This window comes from Durio zibethinus, chromosome 16 (genome assembly GCF_047325235.1).
Source record: "Durio zibethinus cultivar Kanyao isolate XHJ-2024 chromosome 16, ASM4732523v1, whole genome shotgun sequence".
NCBI lineage: Eukaryota > Viridiplantae > Streptophyta > Magnoliopsida > Malvales > Malvaceae > Durio > Durio zibethinus.
In genome coordinates this window covers 5,709,838-5,732,409 of record NC_143177.1, presented here as the reverse complement: position 1 = coordinate 5,732,409, position 22,572 = coordinate 5,709,838, and the positions used below count along the sequence as shown (strand labels likewise).

General features: G+C 31.8%; 1 protein-coding gene across 2 annotated transcripts; it reads right to left on the bottom strand.

Moving 5' to 3' along the window:
* Positions 1-33: 33 nt before the first annotated feature.
* LOC111291053 (transmembrane E3 ubiquitin-protein ligase FLY1-like) lies at positions 34-8,866 on the bottom strand. 2 transcript variants are annotated; one of them, XM_089745235.1, is made up of 16 exons: positions 8,597-8,866; positions 8,322-8,472; positions 7,441-7,513; positions 6,669-6,796; positions 6,090-6,205; positions 5,678-5,738; positions 5,013-5,079; positions 4,857-4,934; positions 3,802-3,959; positions 3,657-3,716; positions 3,433-3,526; positions 2,833-3,000; positions 1,778-2,106; positions 1,162-1,278; positions 900-1,065; positions 34-235 (listed from the first exon to the last, which is right to left on the bottom strand). In XM_089745235.1, exons 1-15 carry the CDS (start codon positions 8,605-8,607, stop codon positions 964-966), a joined length of 1,713 nt encoding a protein of 570 aa, XP_089601361.1. In that variant the 5' UTR covers positions 8,608-8,866; the 3' UTR covers positions 34-235; positions 900-963. The 2 variants fall into 2 exon arrangements, with proteins under 2 accessions (XP_089601361.1, XP_089601360.1); XM_089745234.1 differs by having other exon boundaries at positions 8,322-8,639.
* Between the last annotated feature and the right edge of the window lie 13,706 nt (positions 8,867-22,572).

Below are 22,572 nucleotides of genomic sequence, written 5' to 3'. Positions count from 1 at the left end.
TTGGTTCTGCTAATACAGATAACGCTCGAGAACGAAAACAATTTGCACTTTCTTTTTTGATTTCTTTTTTGCTATGGCATTTAGTACTTGTTATGAAATATCAAATTTATACAATTATACAATGAATACAAGAATGTTGCCTTCAAACTGTTGTTTTTAACTCGCTGATGCTGTACCTCAGTTATCTCTGAAAATGGAACCAGGCAACAAGTCTGTACTGGAATCTTTTCTCCACCTGAAACAAAACATATAAGTGACTCAGGTTGTAACATTTTAGGGTTAAAGAAAGTAGCACTTCACTGATTTTCTTCTTTGTCTTTCTTCTCCTTCCCTTTTATCTCTCTCTCCCTCTACCCAGAAACATCAGAAACCTCCTACTCCACTTCAAGTTTGATCTTGGTGGCTGCAAACAGAATCTTAGAGGCAAAGGAGGGTTTTGGTGGTTGAAGGAAAATTAGGGTGTGGAGGAGATAGGTTGCCACCGGTTGCTTCAGTGGTGGCTGGAGTTGGATAAGTCTCTTTAAGGTTTGTAGGATGTTGTTTAGGAAACCGAGGAAGAAGAAATTAGCAAAAAAATGAGAAGAGATGAGATGCCGAAATTGTCTTCCCTACTAAAAATCTGCAAGACAATTTCCTCAAAAATGGGAACTATTTGCCTTTGACTGGGAAATCATTTTTGGTTGGCTTAATCAGTTTTTGATATCCAAAATACAGGAAAAAGGGAAAATCACTTCCGGAAAATATTTTCAATTGAAACAAACGGACCCCAAATTATAAATTCCTCACAGGAAGAAACATGACTCCTCTTCTGACAAGTCATTTTCAAGCATTTAAAATTTTGTTAATGTGGTTGGAAACGAAAATAATGTCAAACTTCAAGATTGGCATTGGGTCATTACCGCAATGAATAAGTTGGAACTCATCAATGGATCCTATGTTGCAAAGATAAGTGGAAAATTTTCTTCAAGCTGGTGGTAATGAACGCCGGCAAGTTGGGCATTCCATCTTTATGTCCATCCACCTTTGCAAACAACCAGAATGAAAGAAATGATCGCATGGTGTTACCTGTTAGAGATATGCAAATTTATTCAAGTTCACAGTTGAATAAGATGATGCTAAAGAGCCATCAAATAAGGATAAAACTAAATCACAACAGTGTACCATGCAATCACTTGAATGCTGTGTGAGATCAATGGCAGTCATACAAATGACACAGTCTGTGGCATAATTTGTATGTGGATCAAATCTTCTGTAGTAGCTATATTTCTCAGGTAGGATCTGCAAACCGCAAAATCAAAGTGAAATCTCCATATGAGGTTTTTGGAAACTTCAGGTAAATCCAAAGACATATTGGACATAATAAATATTTAAAATTCCCAGCAGAACAAGCACATTTCACCATGAAACAAGGCTGCTGTTAAACAAACGAAATAGGATTCACTAAATTGCAAAGGGTTGGAAAGGAACAATCCAGCAGTCATAAATTAAGATTTCCCCAGTTAACAATTAAGAAAAAGACCTCCTATGGGAACAAGGGGGAGAGAGATAAATGAATTTGTTAACCACAAAAAGACTTTCGTAATAGTAGGTCCTAATTAACTAAACAACTCCTGGCTTATGAAATTTCCTAAAGGTGCTTTACGTCAAGTTGTATTAGAGACAAACATATAAGCACTTGATTATGTGCATATGTCAGGGTTAGTAAGCTACCAAAAAGAGGGGAAAAATGAAAACAAAAAAGGTTATACATGAAGAGAATAACAAAAATACATCTGACCTGATGAGGAATGAAACATCGAGATCCAAGATAGTGCTGAAGAAGAAGAATAGATGCTTGAAGTCCAATGAATACACCCAAACAGATACACCAGCTCTTGTCAGGCTCAATGCGCATGAAGTTGTGTGGGCATCCAAATACATATAATGGGATTGCTAGCCGTGTAATAGTCATGCCTAAGATGTAATGAGGATGCAAAGGTTTTCTTGAATCACAAACAACATTGGTGATTATTTGAGGCATCCAAAAGGAGTACAAAAGGAGAAGCATGGGCTGCAAAAAATTATGAAACTCATACATGACCAAAATGCCTCCTAAAAGGATCCCATCTGCAAATATTTGCATTAGTTAGATCAGGTTAACCCAACAACTTGACATAAGCTTCATAATCTAAGTAATTGAATCCAAAAGAAATCAATTGGATATATTGTCATTGGAAAAGTAAGAAGCACATTGAGTGGCTAACATTGAAAACTACTTAGAAGTAATATGGGAAGCAATACTTGTACTCCCTTGATCATCTCTCACAGCATTTCTCCAGCATGCATCACTTCTAAATGCTATAATCTCTTTTTACCATGTGACACCCAAAATCCACTTTAGCCTTCCTAGCATCATTTCTTATTTCAGATTTTTATGCCTCCGACAATCCCTTTTTAGTTACTCTGAAAAACTGACAGCTTTCCAAATATTGGGTAAAACGTGTCACTTTTATTCTTGCCACTAACTCAAGGTTTCTCTCTTTCTCTCTGTCTGTACCTTTCACTTTTGGATGGCAATGAAGTTCTTGCTACTATACTGGTAAAGAGGATCTAATTTGTTTACACTGCTATTAGCTTTTAGATGAAACCATCTTTTGGCTTTTGCAGCAACTAAGCCTCCTATCAATTTATGATCTTACCAGCTGTCTTTAGATACAAAACTAATGAATGTAGACGGTGGGTTAAGTTTATGCAGGAGGAAGTGACTAATTATTTGTCTTCGTATCACTGTCATTGAATTGGCATATATATGAAACTTCTATCCACAAACATAAAGACTTTTCTGGCACTTACAGAAACGGCCATATAGAACTGATAGCTCACGCCTCATTGTCTCCCAGCCTTCACCATTATTCAAAGGCCTGCTTGCCTTCCATATTGCTAGAAGGTACCTCATCTCAAAAATGGAGAAAACTACAAACTTGAAGAATGCCGCAGTTGCAAAAGCATTAAATAAGGATTCTGTACATAGAAAAGCAACATGAACTTAGCAGTGATAGATGATTAAAAGGAGTTTAATCAAAGGAGAGATCCACTCTTGTGCATTAAGCCATTAACCTACTATCTGGTTGCAGAGTAAATATTCGATGTCCACTTTCAAATGAAACCATTCTCATTTGATACAGAATAAGACTTCCTCACAAGTACAAAGAATAATCTTTGAAACTCCTAGCAATCATTGTCACACTAAGGGCAATGTAAAGATAATCCATCAAGTTCTAGTTTTCCATGACATTATGGTTGCAAATAACAACTACTTGGGGGATTGAAAATGATTGAAAAAGAAAAGGTGACAGAGACCTTAAGTCTCACAATTTTATATCAATGCAAAAATACGGCAGATGACTGAAACAATATTAGCATTTCTTTGGGAGTGTTAACCGATAAACTAACCAACCAATATCCCTGCAGTGAGATGCAGGAGGCAAAGATAAGCATCCATGATAGCCTGTTGGCCAATCATTAAAATTGAAACTTTCGCAGCTCCCTGATAGATAAGAGTAAAAAATACTTCTATTAATCACAAAGCAAGTTACTGATTAATGCTATATCAAGAAAACATACACGCAAAATATTATTGTCACCTTGTCCTTTACAACATAAACTTTAATTCTTACCGATTGTGTGTTGCTGTGTTCCATCTGTCGAATTAACAAAAGGACTTGAAGGAAAGATACCTGATGTAAAAAAATTTAAGGAATCCAGCCAAAACAGGCCAGAGACATTGCATTGAAGCTGAAAGGAACAATGTATAAAGGATACAAAGGTGACCATTAAGGTGTAGTTGACTGCTTTGTTGTAATAGACTTCAATGTTGACAGAAGTCGCATTAAATAGTATAGGTGAGAAACAATCTCCATCATCATCCACTAAGGTACTTTCCATCAATCCTTCCATGTGATAACGGTCATGATCTCCATCTATAAAAAGTTCAAACTTCTGAATTCCAATACTTAAATTGTCATAATACTATCTGTTCCTAGTAGATATTTCTGATCAAAATAAAAATCTTGCAGTTGTGAGAGGTGACCCATACTAAACTTGCCAACCTAACATGGCCTTTCAGCTGCAAGTACTATCTGGTAAGTAGCTTCCAGTTAATGCCACATTCCAATGACATTTTAGAGATATATATTGTTCAAAAGGAAGACAACACTCCTTTATAAATAAAAGATCATTTGTCCTAAACTGATGGAGCTTTCTTAAATCTTAAGACTAGTATTTGTACCCACACTCCATCCAGGTAGGTAAGAGAGCCCAATTATTTGAAATGCCAATTTAGAGATCTATGACAATATTTCTTAAATTAAGTCTCTGACAATATTTCTTCAGCAATTGCTTAAATTACGGGACTATGTTAAAAAAAATCTTCCCAAACATATGTTTTCGAAAAAGGCTAAGGGTCAAAAATGCCCTCAAACAGAAATTCAATAATAACAATCCAAGGCCTTATCGCTTTATTCCAATTAATTAAGACCTCAAAAATCTATTTTCATTAATTGGGCTTTATTAGATGAAAATTGCTTTAACCATCTACATCAATTTCCATCTAGTCAAGGGCTCAATTGGGTTGAAAATATGTTTAAGGGTTCAATTGGATGAAAATAGATGGTTAAGGGCTCAATTGATCCGAAAAAAAAAATTCAAGGCTTGATTGATTGCAATAAAATGTTAGGAGCTTAAATGATTATTGAATTTTTGTTCGAGGGCTTTTTTGACCCTTTTGCCTTCAAAAAACTAATCAGAGAAGGAAGTAACAATATAAGAAGGGGATGAGGGTTAATGAATGAACTATGAAATTGAGATAACTCAAGTACCATTTTGGGTGGATGAGATGCACGAAATTTGGGCTGCAATTTCTATATTGCAATGTTTCTCCATCTCATAAATTGGTGCTGCAATAAGAGAAAATAACACTCATTATAATGCAAACTTAACTTGAACTTAAACCAAGGGAACTAGTTTAAACTTACAACTTTTTCGTCTCCATATTTTGTCTCGTGGAGATTCTTGGAACACCTGAGATGAGAAAACTCCAAGCTGTTCGAAGATATTACAAGTTAGTAACCACAACCACCATAAATAAACATATATATATATATATATATATAAATAAATAAAAAGACACCTAAAACTGTATCTGCAAAGCACATCCCTAATTCAAACATTAATTAAAAAAGCAACTCTCTGGAATAGTCATCCAGAGCCTGCTACAGCATTCACAGCTATAAATGAGAGCCCATAACTCACAAATACAGATTCAAATATCTTGCAACACCAAACCAAACTCAGGTAGAAGTAAAACTTGAAAGGAAATTATCTTCTTTTAACTAGGAATCAACTTGGTTTAAGTTAAAAAAGCCAGTTCCAAAATCGAATACACAGGCTTAACAGACCCAATCAGAGAACGAAATTATGTAAATAAACTAAGCAGTTGACTAGTTTATCCTGTTGACCTGACATTATAGATAACAACATTACTCAAAGGAAAAAAAAAAAAAACTTTTGGAGACAAAAGCAAGAAACTTGCAGCATGATACATGATATTCTAAATAAGAAGCCAATCTCAAAGTCTAATATGTTGTAGAATCAACATTAAATGCTACTAAAACACAAATGAGTAGACACGAATCATTACCAAATGATACGGGTTAGACAAAATATAATCTTCTTCCTGACTCAACTCTCTCTCCTTTCCACTGAAATAGTGCACCAATAGATATATGTAAGAGTTGAAACGCAATAAGCAAACCAGATTAAAAAAATATGGCATCATAAAAGAACACAGAAATGTAAGTGAGAAAGTTAACAACTATATCACAATAGCCCTTCATCCCGGTGGTAACTGGTTGGATTTGAGTCCAGACACCAGTCTCCCAAAAGTTTCCTCGAGTCAAATATAATCATTAAAAATTAGGTAACAGCAGTTTGAAATAGTTTTATCTGCACTGCTTGTTGCAGCCACTCAACCAGTATGCATTTCTTGGTCAAGCAATACCCAATCAAGCTGAAAGATCTTTTAATGAACAAAGAATATAATCCAGATTTACCTGTTAGCTATCATTCGAAGCTGTTTAAAAGGCCATATATATACACCCTCTACTCTTACTTGAGCACCACCGACATTGTGTCCGTTATCAAACACATCATGGAAAATAATTACACCCTGTGGTCACCACCATGAATGAGAAACAAAAGTTGGACAATAATTCAAGATGGTAACATGCAGCATAAAGCAGTTAGAAGCTATACTTTTTTATGAAGAGAGGAGTTCTTACTACATAGGAACAGAATAAATATGATCAGGCAAACAAATACAGAGGATGGAAGAAAATCAAACTACATAAAAAGTCATTCTATCGTGAGAAGTTTCTCATAGAATTTCCCATCACTAACATAGCTCAGCCTAACTATGGAAAACATAGTTCTTTTTTTTTTCTTTTCTGAGAACTATAGAAAAGTTTCACCAAATCGAGGAGAAGTTTCTTTCCTTTTGTTTTTAGTACATCTGGAAACATAGTTCAATTGCTCTAACAAGTTCACAAAACACTTTAGCAAAAATTTGAGAAAGGTATATTTATTGATCATGGAGAGTGAATTCCCTTCATACGATCCAAAACCCCCCTTACTTGAACATAATGTACACCAGTTATTTTTGTTGGCATGCTAACTAATTCAAGGACTGAATCACCAGCCGATTTCCTGAAATCAGGAAATTTGGAAGAGCTATTCATAGACTCCAAAAATTTCCAAGTACCTGAAATTTCCAAGGATACATTGGTCAAATTAACAAATAATTGTAAACCCAAATAAACGTGCTTAAAAACTGAAAGATTGAATTCAATCCATTCCATTGCAAGTACTAGTAAATCCAAAATCTCCAAAAAGTATTTGTTGAAGCCAGCCAATTCATTAGTTTCCTTAATAAGGTTTTATTTTTATATCAGAACCTGTTCTTAGGTTAAACGACTTCTGATCCATGTGTCATCCCAAATACCACTGGTCTTTACATCCAAAATAATTTGATATGAAGAAAGCATCGGTAACTTAGAAGAGGCCTAAACAATTTTTTGTAAATATAATTGCTATTCTATTTTGGTTTGATTGTTCAAGGATTGTGGGCATCGAGCCTTTGGCAAAAGATATTTACCCATATTTTCCAGGAAATTTATCATCTAATCAAGAATAACCAAGTGAGAAATAGTAGGTGTAGGCAAATAAGGAGAAGATATTAGCAAAACAAGATAAAGCTATAAGATAAATGATAAAAATCAACCATACAACCAAATGCTACTTGGTATATGTAACAAGATCCAGAAAAATAATGCACTTGGTAGTAGCAACTTCAGTAATGCATTAACAATAATATGTAGATGATTAAATTTGCGAACATTTACTTACCTCGATAAGTGCCTGTTATGTTCCATGCATGAAATGGACCTAATTCACTTTCATCTTTTCTAACAAATAGCCACTGCAAGAAGCATTAAAAAATCAAGAAATTTATAGCACCCAAAAACTCCAACTTGAATTCTTCCAATATTTATAGCACCCAAAATGAAGAGCATAAGGGGTGAAAAATACATAGAAATGCAAATAACAGCATAAGACCCAATCCAGCTTTTCTTAATAGTTTGCTCCACAATCAACAAAAGAAATCTTTGTCAAACAATTAGCTGATATGGTCAAAGTGAACTAATCTAAGAAAAAAATTGGGCTTTACATAAGGGTGATGCCATTTTTGAAAACATAAAACAATCATTCTTTCCAAATTCCCAATGAAAGGTTCTTTATTTATCTATTTTATTTTATTTAGGTCGATTTTCTAAGCATAAAATGAAGGATTAACTAATTCATGGCAGTTAAGGAAACTTTGAGCTATCTCTATTTAGATCTCCATTTTGAATATCTACCTATCAACATGATCTAATTTTCAGTCTCGACCACATATGCTCCCTTTTTATGAAGTTTATCAGGGCAAGATTGCTCTATTGCACCATCAAACTTGACATTGCCCACTTCCATTTTGCAGCATTCATTATACATCAGCAAAAATTTAACTAGTGAAAATCTATCAAATTGCAACGACTAAAGCACTAAAACTCGGGAAAAAAAAATCTGAACTTGACAAAATCAGAAAAATTGTAAAAACCAACTACAACTTTTACATCCAACGTCAAAACTATACCCTAAATGTTCATCTTTACATAACCAAAAGCATCAAATTCAACAACAGTTAAGCTCAATAAGGAAAAGGATATATAAAATTAAGAAGTAACAACCTCATCGCCCCATGATCGAGCCCTCTCTCTGATCGGTCTCAGTCCAGTCACTGGCTTCAACAGAACAAAGCCAAACCATAATCCAAAAACAACCCGACACACGAACCCTAATCTCCTCCTCTTTGAAATCCACAGAGAACCCAAATATTCCCTGGTGACCATATCAAAATCCCAACATCCCATTTCACAAATAGTACGAAATTAAAAAAGAAAAAGGAAAGACTTTAACTCCTGTTCCCTGATTTAGAAGATAGATATAAGAAAATGATACAAACCCACCGCCCATTAGAGGGAAAGAGAAAGAGAGATTGCTTCAAGTAGAGTCAAACATATGGGAACTAACAATGAAAACAACAAAGGGATCAAATAGTAGAAAATGAGAGCTCAACAAACTAATTTTCTTTCTCTATCTCTTCTGTAGGAAAGATTCAATTCTTATTTTGGTGTAATATAACAAAAAAAAAAAAAAGAAAAAAAAAACAAATTGAAACCCAAAAGGAGCCTTCGCCAGAAGGTTTTGGCCCAGACAGATCCGACACACTTGTAGTTGTTGACAAGTCTGCTGAGTTTTAGTAAATGGAGGTCAGAGGAAGAGAGAGGGCAGAGTCTCTGACATCTGGATTTTGTTGGTTACGATACGCGCTGCTTAGGGAAGTTGCCATCACGTACCAATTAAGGAGAGAGTCAACTGAGGTATGGTCTTTAATTTAATTTTTATTGTGTTAATATAATATTTTTTTGGAAAAAAAAAAAAGAATGATTTTAAGGTTGTTCGTTAGTGCAATTAAAATATTTGAAACGTACCAAAAATTAAACACTACTTAAACATTTTATACAAATTATTTATCTGCCAAACCTTATAATTTTATGAATTTTTTTTATTTCTACATTTCCGTGAAACCGCCTTTTCTAACGTGAGATTTGTGTTGTCCAAAAAGTTTTGAATCTTTTTTTCTACTAAAATTTTACATTCTTTTGAAAAAAAATTCAATACTTGATATTTACTAATTTGCCATCTCGAGCTTCGTCGTGGGCTTACAAATTTTTATTTTGCAAGTAATTAAACCACGTAATTTTTTTATTAATTAATAAAAAATAATAAACAAAACATAAACAAAAAGAAAAAAAATAAAAGATTCAAATAAACAAAAATGAAAAAAAAAGAAAATTTAGAAATATCTTATACAATGTAAAATACAAATTAAAAGTATAAATTTTATAAGTTATATAATCTATTTTGTAAAGTGAAGTTCTTACTATTACAACCACTTAAATGCTTTTAGAGAATATTTGATATGAGATAATTCTTTTAAAAATCATATTGGTTTATATTCAGTAATTACATCACTTTATTTAGTAATTTAATAATAATTTAAAAATTTTATATGATAATGATCTTAAATCACTGGAGTGATAAAATCATTATTTTAAAAAATAATCTAATTCCTAACGTAAAGAATGGAAAGTAATTTTTAATATTATTTTTTGACTAATTTATCCTTATAAAAAAGCATAATTAAAATTACCCAGGAAGCCAGCTACTAAAAATTTTAAAAACTAGTCTTTTAATCATTCATTCTAAAAAAGGTTTTATGTTATAAATGTATATTGACTAGAAAAAAGAGAACAAATTTATTTAATATTTTTTTAGAAAACTTTTTTATTGAAATTAATTTATACTTTGTAGTTTTATATAAAATAATGTTTAACTATTTTATGAATGTTGAATTAATAAGTACTAAATATTTTACTTTTTTTACAAGATTATTTTGAATATTTTGTATTATATGATTTATTTTTTACATAATATCAAACACAATGATTTGAAAACACTATTGATTATTAATATTGTACTAAACATAGTAATCTAAGATTATTAGTGATTAAATCACCTTAGTGATTTTATCACTATGGTAATTAGATCATGGTGGTGATTTTAAAAATGATACCAAACGCTACCTTATATTGGAGTTTGCATATATATTCCAAAGCATATTTAGAACAAATGCAGTAATAGAAGCATTGATGTTTGCATATAATTTGGGTCTCACAATGATTACCATTGAAAAAGAGGTTACACATTGATTATCATTGAAAGGGATACGCTTTGTGTTATTAAAAGACTACAATCCAAGGAACTAAACTTGTCTCCAATAAAAGTTATCATAGATGAAACTAAAGTAAAATGTAAGTGTTTTCAAACTTGTACTTTCTATATACTGTAAGGGGTGGGAATATAGCAGCACATAGGTTGACAAAAAAACCTCTTTGTATTCAAGATGATAAATTCTGGATTGAAGAATGTCCAAACATAATCATTCATGTAGACATCTCATTTTGTCTGGGGAATTTTTTGGTAATAAAATGAGCTTCATTCGTGAATTGGGCCTTAATACGAAATTTTAGACCCAAAAGATTAAAAGCTCAAAAAGGTATTGATTTTAATTTTTATATTAGATTTTAATTTAATTTTATTATTTTTTAATTTTCTAATAATTTTGATTTTAATTGTAATTTTTATTTTGGTCAAAAGTTAAGGTCAATGAAGTAAAAAAAACAAAAAACAAAAAAAAAAAAATTCTTTCCACTAATTAACCTAGGATTTCATTTAATTCTAAGATTTTGCCTCATATTTGATTGATTTTCTTTTGGGATGATTTAGATCCTAGTATTCGTGAAAAAAAGGAAAATCGTAGGAAAATAAATGGCAGAAGATCAAATCGTGCAAATCCTAGATTCAATAGGATTTCCTAGTTTTCAAACCAAAAGGGATTAAGTCCTTATATAAAGACCCAATCTGTGAATCACAGGGGAAAAGCAAGGAGAAAAAATGGCAAGCAAAGTAAATAAAAACATTCATAATTAAAGCAATCTAAATTTTGTGAGCTTTTGGTTTTGTTGGGAATCATGCTTAGGTTTTGGAGTTTTTGTTTATGGGATTTTTAGTTTGATTTTGTTTTGTTATTTAGGGTTTTGGAATCTAATTTTGGGTTTGGTCCTGGATTTATGAAAATTTGGTATTCTAGAAATAGATTCAAATTTTTGTGTTTGGGTTTTGTTCTTAGTCTTTGGTTTTTAGAAGGTTGGTTTTAGATTGCTAGAATCTTTTTGAAGATTTGTGATCTAGTTTATGGTATTGTTCAAATTTTTAGAATCTGGGGACATTTGGGAAAAATAATGATTTTTTTGGGTTTGATTTGAATTTTGGGTTTTAGTTTGAGTTTTCTAGTGGGATTTTTATTTTTCCAACAAGTCTACGGTGGTTGAAGGTAAAAGGTAATGGATGAAATTTGGATTTTTAAGAGTTTTATGCGATTGTTTGCAATTTTTCGACGATCGCTTGAATTTTTCAGCACTGGATATGGGTTTTGGCCCTTTTTTGGATAAAGGTTGAGTTTTTTGTAGAGCCTTCTAGAGAGAACGTAGAGAAATTGAGGCTAGTCAGAGAAGAAGCAAGATAGGTATAAAGAAATAGGAGAATTTTTGCCTTTTATACGAATGCAAAATGGTGTCGTTTTGAGAAGAGCCAACCTGCATCCCAACATGAGTGGATCTGCGCATTAACTCGACCAAGGATCCGACCCACGCACATATTTTTCCTTTTTTTTCTTTTTATTTTTTATTTCGATTTTAATTTATTGTTTTTATTAATTTCTATTTTGTTTGTTTTGTTTGTTATTATTTTTTTAATTTTTTGTTTTATTAATTGGGATTAAAAAGAACAAAGAAAAAAACTTTGATAGGAATATTTATGATTGCATATTTTTTATTTTTTATTGATTGGTTTTGCATGAAATTGCATATTTGCACGAATTTTTTTATTAATAATTGCATGATTAATATATATGTTTGCATGGTGATTATTAATTTAATTGCAACTTTATTTGCATGATTTATATTATTATTTGTATCATTATATACTTAATTGCATGTTTAATTGCATGGTTTATATATTACTATTTATATATTTAATTCCATATTTCATATTGTTAATTGCATGATTATATATTTAATTGCATGTTTATTTGCATGATTGTTAATTTATTTATTTGTATGATTATATGATTATTAATATATTTATTTGCATGGTTATTTATTTATTTATTATTATTATTGCATGATTTTATATTTATTGCATGTTATGATATAATATGTTATTGCATGATTGATATTATATTTGAATGATATTTAATTGCATGCATGCATAATTGCATTATTATATTTAATTACATTATTACTAATATATTTGTGTGATTATATTTGATTTCATTTTTGTATGGTTATTAATATATTTGCATGGTATTTTATATCATTGCATGATAATTAATATATTTGTATGACATTCTTGCATGAATATTTTAGCAAGATCTAGGCATGATATTATTACATGATATTTGGTATGATTTATAATATATTTGCATGATAATTTTAGTATGGTATGATTTAATATTTATTGCATGATTGCATGATTGCTTGATATTTTGATAGAATTTTTGTATCATGATGTTTTGTAAATGAATAAAATGAATGGAATTGATTTATTTGCGTGATAAAAATATTTTTGATAAGGCTTAGGTAAGATAATACATAATTAACTTAGTACTAATGTTTGGCATAAAGAGGTGCTAATACATTTCTTGCATGTAACTGACTTTCGAACCTTAGTTCTGATGATGTAGACCAGAACCTATTCCTTTTAGGGATCTTTAGTTTACACTTAGAACAACCTTAAAGAGGATAGATTCACATAGGTGGCTAATCACACCTAGCTAAAAAATATTGGTGGCGACTCCATGATTTTTGTGTAATGGGTAAGTTTCCCAACCTAAACATTATGACAATTTGGTGACTCCGCTGGAGATTATAAAGAGTCAAGCATTTAGTTATTTATATGTTATCTTAAGCCTTGCTTTGATAGTTTTTATTATGTAATTATTTATGATTTTCATGTGGACTAACCTATTTGTGTGTGATTTCTTATTTATTTATTTTGTAAATATTATTTTTTATTCACCTTTATCTATTTGATTACTCGACATGTACCTTTACACACACCACACTTGCATTCATGTATAAGGTCTATACTTGGCGTTTATCTTTTATTAGGAGGGAGCAAGTACCAACACTCTCGTGAGGTAATAACCTCCATGTGAGCTAGCGAAAACTTCCACTCAAATTGAATTCTTTCTGTTTGAATCTATAATCGTGGGCAAGGACTATGGTGCTTTACTAGTCTATAATGAATGATGATGTAGGGAACAGTTTAGGAGCCTTTAGATTATCAAGCCTTTGAACCCAGCATGTATATGAACCCTAAGGATTCAAACGTAGGTTAGAGCCTTGTCCTCTTTTTTATTAAAAAAAACCTAAATAGGACACATAATGGGACAATTACTATTCTTGTAAATTTATTCCTTGCATATATATATTTATATATATTTTGCATATTAACCTTTTATATTATTCTTGTATATATTATGTTATTCCTTGTATATGTTAACTAACCTTTTTTTTTTTTACTTTATTTTGCATGCATGCATCATTAGATTCACATAAGGAGTGATTGCCACAAAACAATCTTAACAAAAAAAATCTTAATTACATCCATGAAGAGCTAATCAAAGTTTCTTATGTGTTTGAGAAAAAAGTTCAAGGAAGCTCAGCTTAAAGGAGGTGATTGTTTGCCAGCCAATTATGTAACTACTCTACTTGTCAAAATCCATCTTAATCTCAAATGAAATGATCTTAGCAATTTGGTTAGTATTTGGAACCAATTGAGTGTCACTACCAAGGAGACTTTCAAAAAAAAGTTTAGGGACCTCACATTACTTTTTTCAATCACTGTTGATGATCAGCTTATTAGGGCCATGGTTCAATTTTGGGACCCTTCATATCACTGCTTTGTGTTCAATGAGGTTGACATGGTGCCAACTATTGAAGAATATTTAATTCTCCTTCACTTGGATCTCTCTAATCCTAATAAGGTATATTGACAAAATAAAAAGATTGGTTATCGAAAAAAGCTTACTCAAATGATGGCCATAGATGTCCAAACTGTTGATAATTGGATAAAAGGAAAAGGTGAAAGTGTTGGTATTCATTGGTCTTTTGTTCGTGACTTTATATATAAATATTTTGGCACTAAAAGAGGAATGGATTTGATGGTATTAGCTTTATATGGGATGATGGTATTTTTAAAAGTAATGGGTGATGTTGTAGTGGTGAATTTATTTGATCAACTTGATTACCAAATCAATTCTATTGCTACATTTTTTGCTGAGACTATTAGATCTTTAAATCATTATCGCCGAAATTGAAATGGCTATTTTATTGGATGTGCTCAATTATTAATCATTTGGATGAAAAGTCATATCGAAAATAATAGTGGTAAATTTTGTAAGCCCTGTTTCACTACAATCACTCCCATCAAGGAATTCTATGAGAATGAATGGCCTACACAAAAATTCAAGGAAGCATGGATCTTATTTTTGTGCAAGCTCACTAGCTAAGATGTGATATGGAGGGCTCTTTGGATGCCTTATAGACCAGTATTATATGGTTGTGAAGATAAGCTTTGGGTTTCTCTTTTAGGCTTTTGGGGTGTAGTGAGTTAAAAAAACCCATCATAGTATAAAGATAATATGGTTATGAACAGTTTATCCTAGCCACTTTTGGACTTAGCAAAATGGAGTTCTCATATGTTGAAATTGATGCCTCCATGAAGATAGCCAAAACCCTGCAAACTTAGAATTTGCCTCAAAAGGAAGATAAAAGGAGATGCTCAAATAAAATTACCTTTGAATACATTGTGTGGCACATTAGGCAAGGTCAAGACAATACATTCCCTAAAGAAATAATTCGAAATGACCCAATAAAATCACCCCTCTTGATCCTTTATTGGTAATGGAAAATGTTAAAAAAAAGCTCCAAGCTATAAAAGATGAATTGGAGCTTGAAAACAAAAGGCTAGAAAAGGAGTTAAAGAAAAGAATGGATAAAAAGGTTCTAGCACTTAAATAAGAAAGGGATGAATGAAAGTCTTTTTTCTAATCTCAACATCACACAGTCATCTATCAATCGTGAGTTAGCCCAACTTTTGAAGCAAAATGGATAATTGCAAGTGCAAGAAAAAGAAAAAGCATTCACCGAAGCACAAAAACACATCTAAATGCTTAGTGGAGTAGTGGTCAAAATTGAAATAAAAATGGGTGTTGTTAGTGAAAAATATGAGCAAACAAAAGAGGCATATGTGAAAAAGCATAATCAGTTGGAGTGCCAGCTTAATCAAATCACTATGGCTACTTACAAAGCTAAGGACATGATAGAAAAAGTTGAAGAATAGAAGATAAAGGTGCCACCAATGAAAGCACATGGCCAAGGGCTACTAGCTTTCCTTAATGAAATGTAAGGCCAATATTAATAAATTAGGTATTTCTTTTCATAATAAATTTTAGACTTTTCATGGATGTAATATTGGATTTGGTTAGAAGTAACTTTCAATTCAATAAATATTTTCTTTGTTAACAATTGGTATGTGGTAAATCCTCCTTATTACATTTAAGCATTCATACATAAATATCTTTCCAAAGTGTATGGTAATAATTTATCTTAATTTTTTTAAAACTGAGATAAATCAAGGTTCAAGGATAGCTCAATCTTCAAACAATTCGAGCCATTATAACACTAGTTATCAGGCAATGATCATGGAAGAAAAAAAATAATCTTTGCCTCCAGAAGCTAGAAAAGTAACAAAAAAATTGAAAGGACAATTGAAAACTATTATTGAATTGTTGAAAAATATGAGCAAGGGAAGGAAAATGAAAGATATGGTGATACAAAATGAGGTTGATCCATCATATCCCCTAGTTTTAGCTTATGTTTAGTATAGACATCTCAAGGGGCCCACACCAAATGCCATTCATTGCAAACTATCCCTATGTGCAAACTAACATGCCAACAACTATTGTTCCTGCTCCCTTTACCCCTGCTCTTGACATCAAGATACCTTATCCTACACAAGATCCAAATCTTGATGATCCCAAAAAGTAAGAAAAGTTAAAAATTAGACCTGTTGAAATTAAAAGAAACTTTGAAACCTAAAAGGTGGATATTATTGAAAAAAGTCTTAGAGCTATTGAGGGGATAGATTTTTATGGGTCAATGAATGTTACTGGACTCTGCCTAGTCCCTGATGTAGTGATTCCATCAAAATTTAAAGTACTTAGATTTGAAAAGTATGATGGGACCAAATGCCCTATTACACATTTCAAGATGTATTGTTACAAAATGGCTGCATATACTCATAATGAAAAATTGCTTATCTATGTTTTTCAAGATAGTCTTACTGGTTCAGTAACTAGGTGGTATGTGTAATTGGATAGATCTCACGTTCTTGGATGGAGAGAACTTATAAGGACTTTCGTTGCATAAATAAGCCTATTATAGACATGGCACCAGATTGCAAGTCTCTCCAAAGCATGGAAAAAAAGGCAAGTGAGGGTTTCAAAGAATATGTTCAAAGGTAAAAAAATATAGCTATCTCAGTTCAACCCCTATTGACTGAAAAAAAAACCATAGTTTTATTCATCAATACTCTCAAGGCTTCATACTATGAGAGAATGATTGGCAACCCCACTAAGAATTTTGTTGATATAGTAATCTTTGGGAAAATCATTGAAAATGCTATCAGGAATGGGAAGCTAGAAAAAGGTGAAATGTTTAGTGCAAAGAAAAGAGTTACACCAAAAAAGAAAGAGGTTGATACCCAAGTTGTACTTTATGAAGGGCCACAATTCAAAGGATACCCCCAATATCCTCTATACCCTATGTACCAAGACCCTTACCATTCCACCCACAATATTTCATCAAACACTTATCCTTACCACCCTACACCACCTACTTATCAACCTAGTTTCCAACCTATAAACTTTATGCATTACCCTGCCCTTTTTCCCACCACCCAACCAAATGCAAAAGCTAGTTATTCAAGGGTGCCTCAAGTTATCTAAGAAAGAACTTGGATTGATCCTATCCTTATGACCTATATTGAACTATTTCCTCAGTTAGTAAAAAGTTACCTTATAATACTTCTCTATGTGGCATCATTGAAGTGCCCTATCCTAAATGGTATAATGCTACTTCCAAATGTAATTATCACGCTAGAAACATGGGTCATTCAACTAAAAATTACCCTACTTTGAAACACAAGGTGCACCATCTCATTGACCAGGGTGTGTTAAACTTTGATACCTTTAAGGACCAAATATTAGTGGGAATCCTTTACCAACTCATGTTGGAAACATTAATACTATAAATAGTGATAAAATTTGCCACGTTAAAGGAAGTGTCGATGATGTCAAAACTCTATTAGAATAAGTTTTTGAAGCTCTAGTTAAGGTAGACGTGATTTGTCTATTACCTTTAAGTTATAAAAATTGTTATGACAAGATGGATTTGAATCAATCTTGCAAATATCATAAAAGGGCTTTGAGGCATTTTATCTAGTAGTATGATGCTTTTCACCAAAAACTACAAAAGATAATGGATGCCTTTCAAATTGAGTTTTATGAGAAAGTTGAAGAAGATATGGTGAATGTAGTAGGAGAAGAAGGACCTTACAAGGCTTGGGTTAAACTTTTCACAATTTACTACAAGATGATTTAAAATCAAGAGAAATTTATTCCAAAGTCAATTTTGACAATCAAGGTCCCAAGTCTTTTTCAATATCAAAGTAACAAAATAGTGCCATGGAAATACAATTGCTAGGTGGTAACTCAAGGATTGGATGATAATTAAACTGCAACTGACTTTGTAAATATAACTAGAGTAAAAGGCATGATTAAAAGTAGATGATGTTATTCACTTAAAATGGTGGATAAGTCTAGAAGAGAGAAAGCCAATAAGGGTGAAAAAAGTGACCAAAATAATCCTATTAAAATTTCTAATAGGGGGTACCAAAAACCAGTCATTGAGAAAGAGGCATGCAAATTCTTGAAATTAATCAAGCATAGTGAATATAATATGGTGGAACAATTGAATATAAGGATTTCTCTTTTTTCATTGCTTTTTTTTTTTAGAATCTTATAGGAATGCTTTGTTAAAAGTTTTAAACCAAGCTTATGTCTCTCATAACATATCTGTGGAGGAAATTGGCAACATTGCTGAAAATTTGGTAGTCTCGAATTGCATAGCCCTCAATGATGATGAAATACCCCTTAAAGGACAATGAAGCCAAAAGGTTCTTCACATCACTGTAAAATGCAAGAGTCAAGCGATTACCAAAATCTTGATTCATAATGGCTCTTTGATAAATGCCATACCTAGAAGTACTTTGGCTAAGCTCTTAATCGACACATCCTATATTAAGGTTAGCCATATAGTAATAAGGGTTTTTGATGGTTTATGAAGAGAAGTGTTGAGAGGCATTAAGATACCTTTAATATCAAATTCTAAGTGATGGACATCTCTCCAGCATATAGCTGCCTATTAGGAAGATCATGGATTCACCTGACAGATGCCGTTCCTTTCTCTTTACACTAAAAAGTTAAATTCATAATTGATGGATATTTGGTATGTATTTTTAAGGAAAAAGATTTGTTAGTAACATAATCCATAACCACTCCATATATAGAAGTAGCCGATGAAGCATTGGAATGCTCATTTAGATCCTTTGAAATAATCATGAAACATATGTGAGGGAAAGATCTAAACTTTATACCTCTTAACTATTTGTAAGCACTAGCATGATGATCAAACAAGTGATTGAAAAGGGTTGGTGTCTTGGGAAAGAATTAGGGAAGAATCTACTAGGGATAAAATGACCTTTATTAATACTAGATAATAAAGATAGAAGTGGTCTAAGATATAAGCCAACAAGAATAGACAAGATAAAAATAACAAATACTAAAAATAAGAAGAGAATAGCTTATCTTAATAGATGTGAACCTGAAGATAAAAAGTTAATCATTTTTTACCTTTATGATACCTTTCATTCTGGAGGATGCATGTATCTTGAGTCCTTTAAGTTGTCGATGGGGTTATGGCATGAAATCTGGGAAAGATATTTTTTGAGCTTTCTATTATGATAGTGAATGATAAAGCTGTTGAAGATCAAGAAAAGAAGCGATTTGTGTATCTTAACTTGTTAGGCAATAATGTGAAAGCTAAAACATAATAACGTTATTTGCCATCCTTAAACCTTTAAAAAAAATAATGTAGTGAGTTAAACTCTTACTGTTTAAGCTCGAGCATTAGGGATATCTTTTATGTATGGGCTAATTTACTCATTATTATTTTAATAAAATGATTTTCATAATGCATTATCATTACATTTCCTCTTTCAATCTTTTGCACAAACACTTGCCCACATCTTTTCATTACACCTATTTTTTAGTTTTTCAAATAATGAATGTAAAGACAGTCATGACAATGATTCAAGATTTGACTTTGAAAATTCTATTCATATTAATGAACTTGATAAAGAAGAAGCTTTATATAACTATACTTTACCTCTTGAATTAATAAGACTAATTGAACAAAAGAATAAACTAATTAAACCACATTAAGAAGCTTTAGAAATGGTTAATTTGTGAGAAGAAAAAAATAATAAAGAAGTCAAAATTGACATAACCCTGTCACCAAGCGATAAGAAAAGGCTAATGGATCTACTTCATGAATACGTAGATGTGTTTGCATGGTCCTATGAAGATATGCCAAGGCTTAGCACTGATATAATAGAACATAAACTACCCCTGAAGTCTGAATGCAAGCCAGTTTAATAAAAGCTAAGACACATGAAACTTGAAATGTTGTTAAAAATAAAAAAAGAGGTTAAAAAGTAAAATGATGCTAGTTTTTTTTAAGTAGCTAAATATCCTGAATGGGTGGCTAACATAGTCTTAGTCTCTAAAAAAGATGGCAAGGTCAAAATATATGCGAACTATCAAGATCTAAATAGAGCAAGCCTCAAAAATAATTTTTCTCTGCCTTATATTGATACATTTGTGAATAACACTGCTAAGCACTTTATGTTTTCATTCATGGATGGTTTTTAATGTTGTAACCAAATTAAAATGGCACCTAAGGATATGGAAAAAACCACATTCATAATAATGTAGGGAACTTTCTACTACAAAGTAATGCTCTTTAGATTAAAGAATGCTAAAGCCATATATCAAAGGAAATGGTAACTCTCTTTTATAACATGATGCATAAAAAGATTAAAGTATGTGTCTTTGATATGACTGCCAAATTTATGAAGGAAAGGATCATGTTACCAATCTTAGAAAATTGTTTGAAAGATTAAAAAAGTTTCAACTCAAGCTCAATCTAGCCAAATACACATTTGGGGCAAAATTTAAAAAATTATTAGGATTCATAGTCAGTGAAAAAGGGATAGAGTGGATCTAAATAAAATATAAGCTAATTAGAATCTATATTCTAATTGAACACAAAAGGAAGTAAGAAGCTTTTTTAGGAGATTAAACTCCATTGCTCATTTTATCTCTCAAGTTACCTTAAAATGTGATCTCATTTTCAAATTGCTTTATAAAAACAATCCAAATGAGTGAAATGATGAATGTCAAATGGCTTTCGAAAGAGTCAAAGTACTAGCATTAGTAGCACCAGTCCTTGGAAAACCCTTGATATTGTATCTAACAGTGAATGAAAACTACATGGAAAGTGTATTGGGGCAACATGATGAATCATGCAAGAAGGAACAAGCTATCTACTATTTAAGCAAGAAATTCATTGATTATGAGTCAAGATACTCACCCTTGAAGAAAATGTGTTGCACACTAGCTTGAAATACTCAAAAACTCAATCAGTAAATGTTATACTATACAACTTGGCTTCTTGCAAAATTGGATCCTCTTAAGTATATTTTTAAAAGGCCTTTGCTGTCTAAAAAATTAGCTAGATGTTAAGTTGTGCTCTCAGAATATGCAATTGTTTATGTGACTCAAAAGTCAATCAAAAAAAGTGTAATGGAGAAGTTTTTGGTGGATCGAGCTTTTGATGATTATGAACCGATGAAACTTGATTTCTCGAATGAAAATTTGATGGCTGTTGAAAAAGAGGTATCTATAAAAAAAATGAAAGATGTTCTTTGATAGGGCTTTGAATGTTTTTAGACATAGGATTGGAAAAATTTTGATGTCTCTAGATGACCATTATTACCCAATCACTGCTAGACTGAATTTCAGTTGTACTAATAATGTAGCTAAATATAAAGTATGTGCAATGGGCTTACAGGTTGTAATTGAAAAAAAAATAGTCTTAGAAATATATAGGGATTCAGCCTTGGTGATTTATCAATTGCATGAAAAATAAAAAAAATAGATGCCAAGTTAGTTTATTACCAAAAATACATCATAAATTGATTAAGCAATTTGAGAATATTTTATTTGAGCACTTGTCTAAGAAAAAAATCAAATTGTTGATGTTTTAGCTATTCAGGCTGCTATGATGAAAGTAAATGAGAATTCTAAAATCCAACCCATCAAGCTGGAAGTGAAAGATTTATCGGCATATTGTTCAAGCATTTAAGAAAAAGTTGATGGGCAACCTTGGTATCATGACATCATGCAATATTTGAAATGTCAAGAGTATCTGAAGCATGCAATGAAAAATGATAAAAGAATAATTTGAAGAATGGAAATGGGATTCTTTTTGGATGGAAAAGTACTTTACAAAATAAATTGAGACCAAGTGCTTTTAAAATGTGTGAATGCCATTAAAGTTAAAAGGATACTTGAAGAAGTACAAGACGGAGTTTATAGGGTCTATGTTAATAGTCATATGATGGCCAAACAAATAATAAGGGTAAGGTATTATACTATTAATGAAGAATGATTGCATCAATTAGGTAGGAAAATACTGTAAATGTCAGATTTATACAGACAAGATTAATGCTCCACTAACAAACCTACATGTTTTGGCACTACCATGACCATTCTAATGTCAGACATGGATGTGATTGGACCTATTACTTCAAAAGCTTCAAATGGGTATAGATTTATTTTTGTGATAATAGACTATTTCACAAAATAGGTAAAAATAGCCTCATATACAAGTGTCATAAGGGTAGTGGTATGCAAGTTCTTGAAGAAAGAGATAATATGTCGATATAAACTTCCAGAAAAGATTATCTCTAACAATGCCAAGAATTTGAATAGCAAGATGATGAAGGAGGTGTATGTTTAATTCAAAATTAAGCATCACAATTTCAAACATTATCGATCAAAGATGA

Excerpts from the sequence above, each read along its gene's own strand:
- LOC111291053 (XM_089745234.1), bottom strand. The coding sequence starts at position 8,504 with ATGGGATGTTGGGATTTTGATATGGTCACCAGGGAATATTTGGGTTCT. Across the intron at positions 3,960-4,856 it reads CATCTCATCCACCCAAAATG|ATGGAGATCATGACCGTTAT; the intron begins GTACTTGAGTTA and ends AACTTTTTATAG. Across the intron at positions 2,107-2,832 it reads AGTTCTATATGGCCGTTTCT|ATGGGATCCTTTTAGGAGGC; the intron begins GTAAGTGCCAGA and ends AAATATTTGCAG.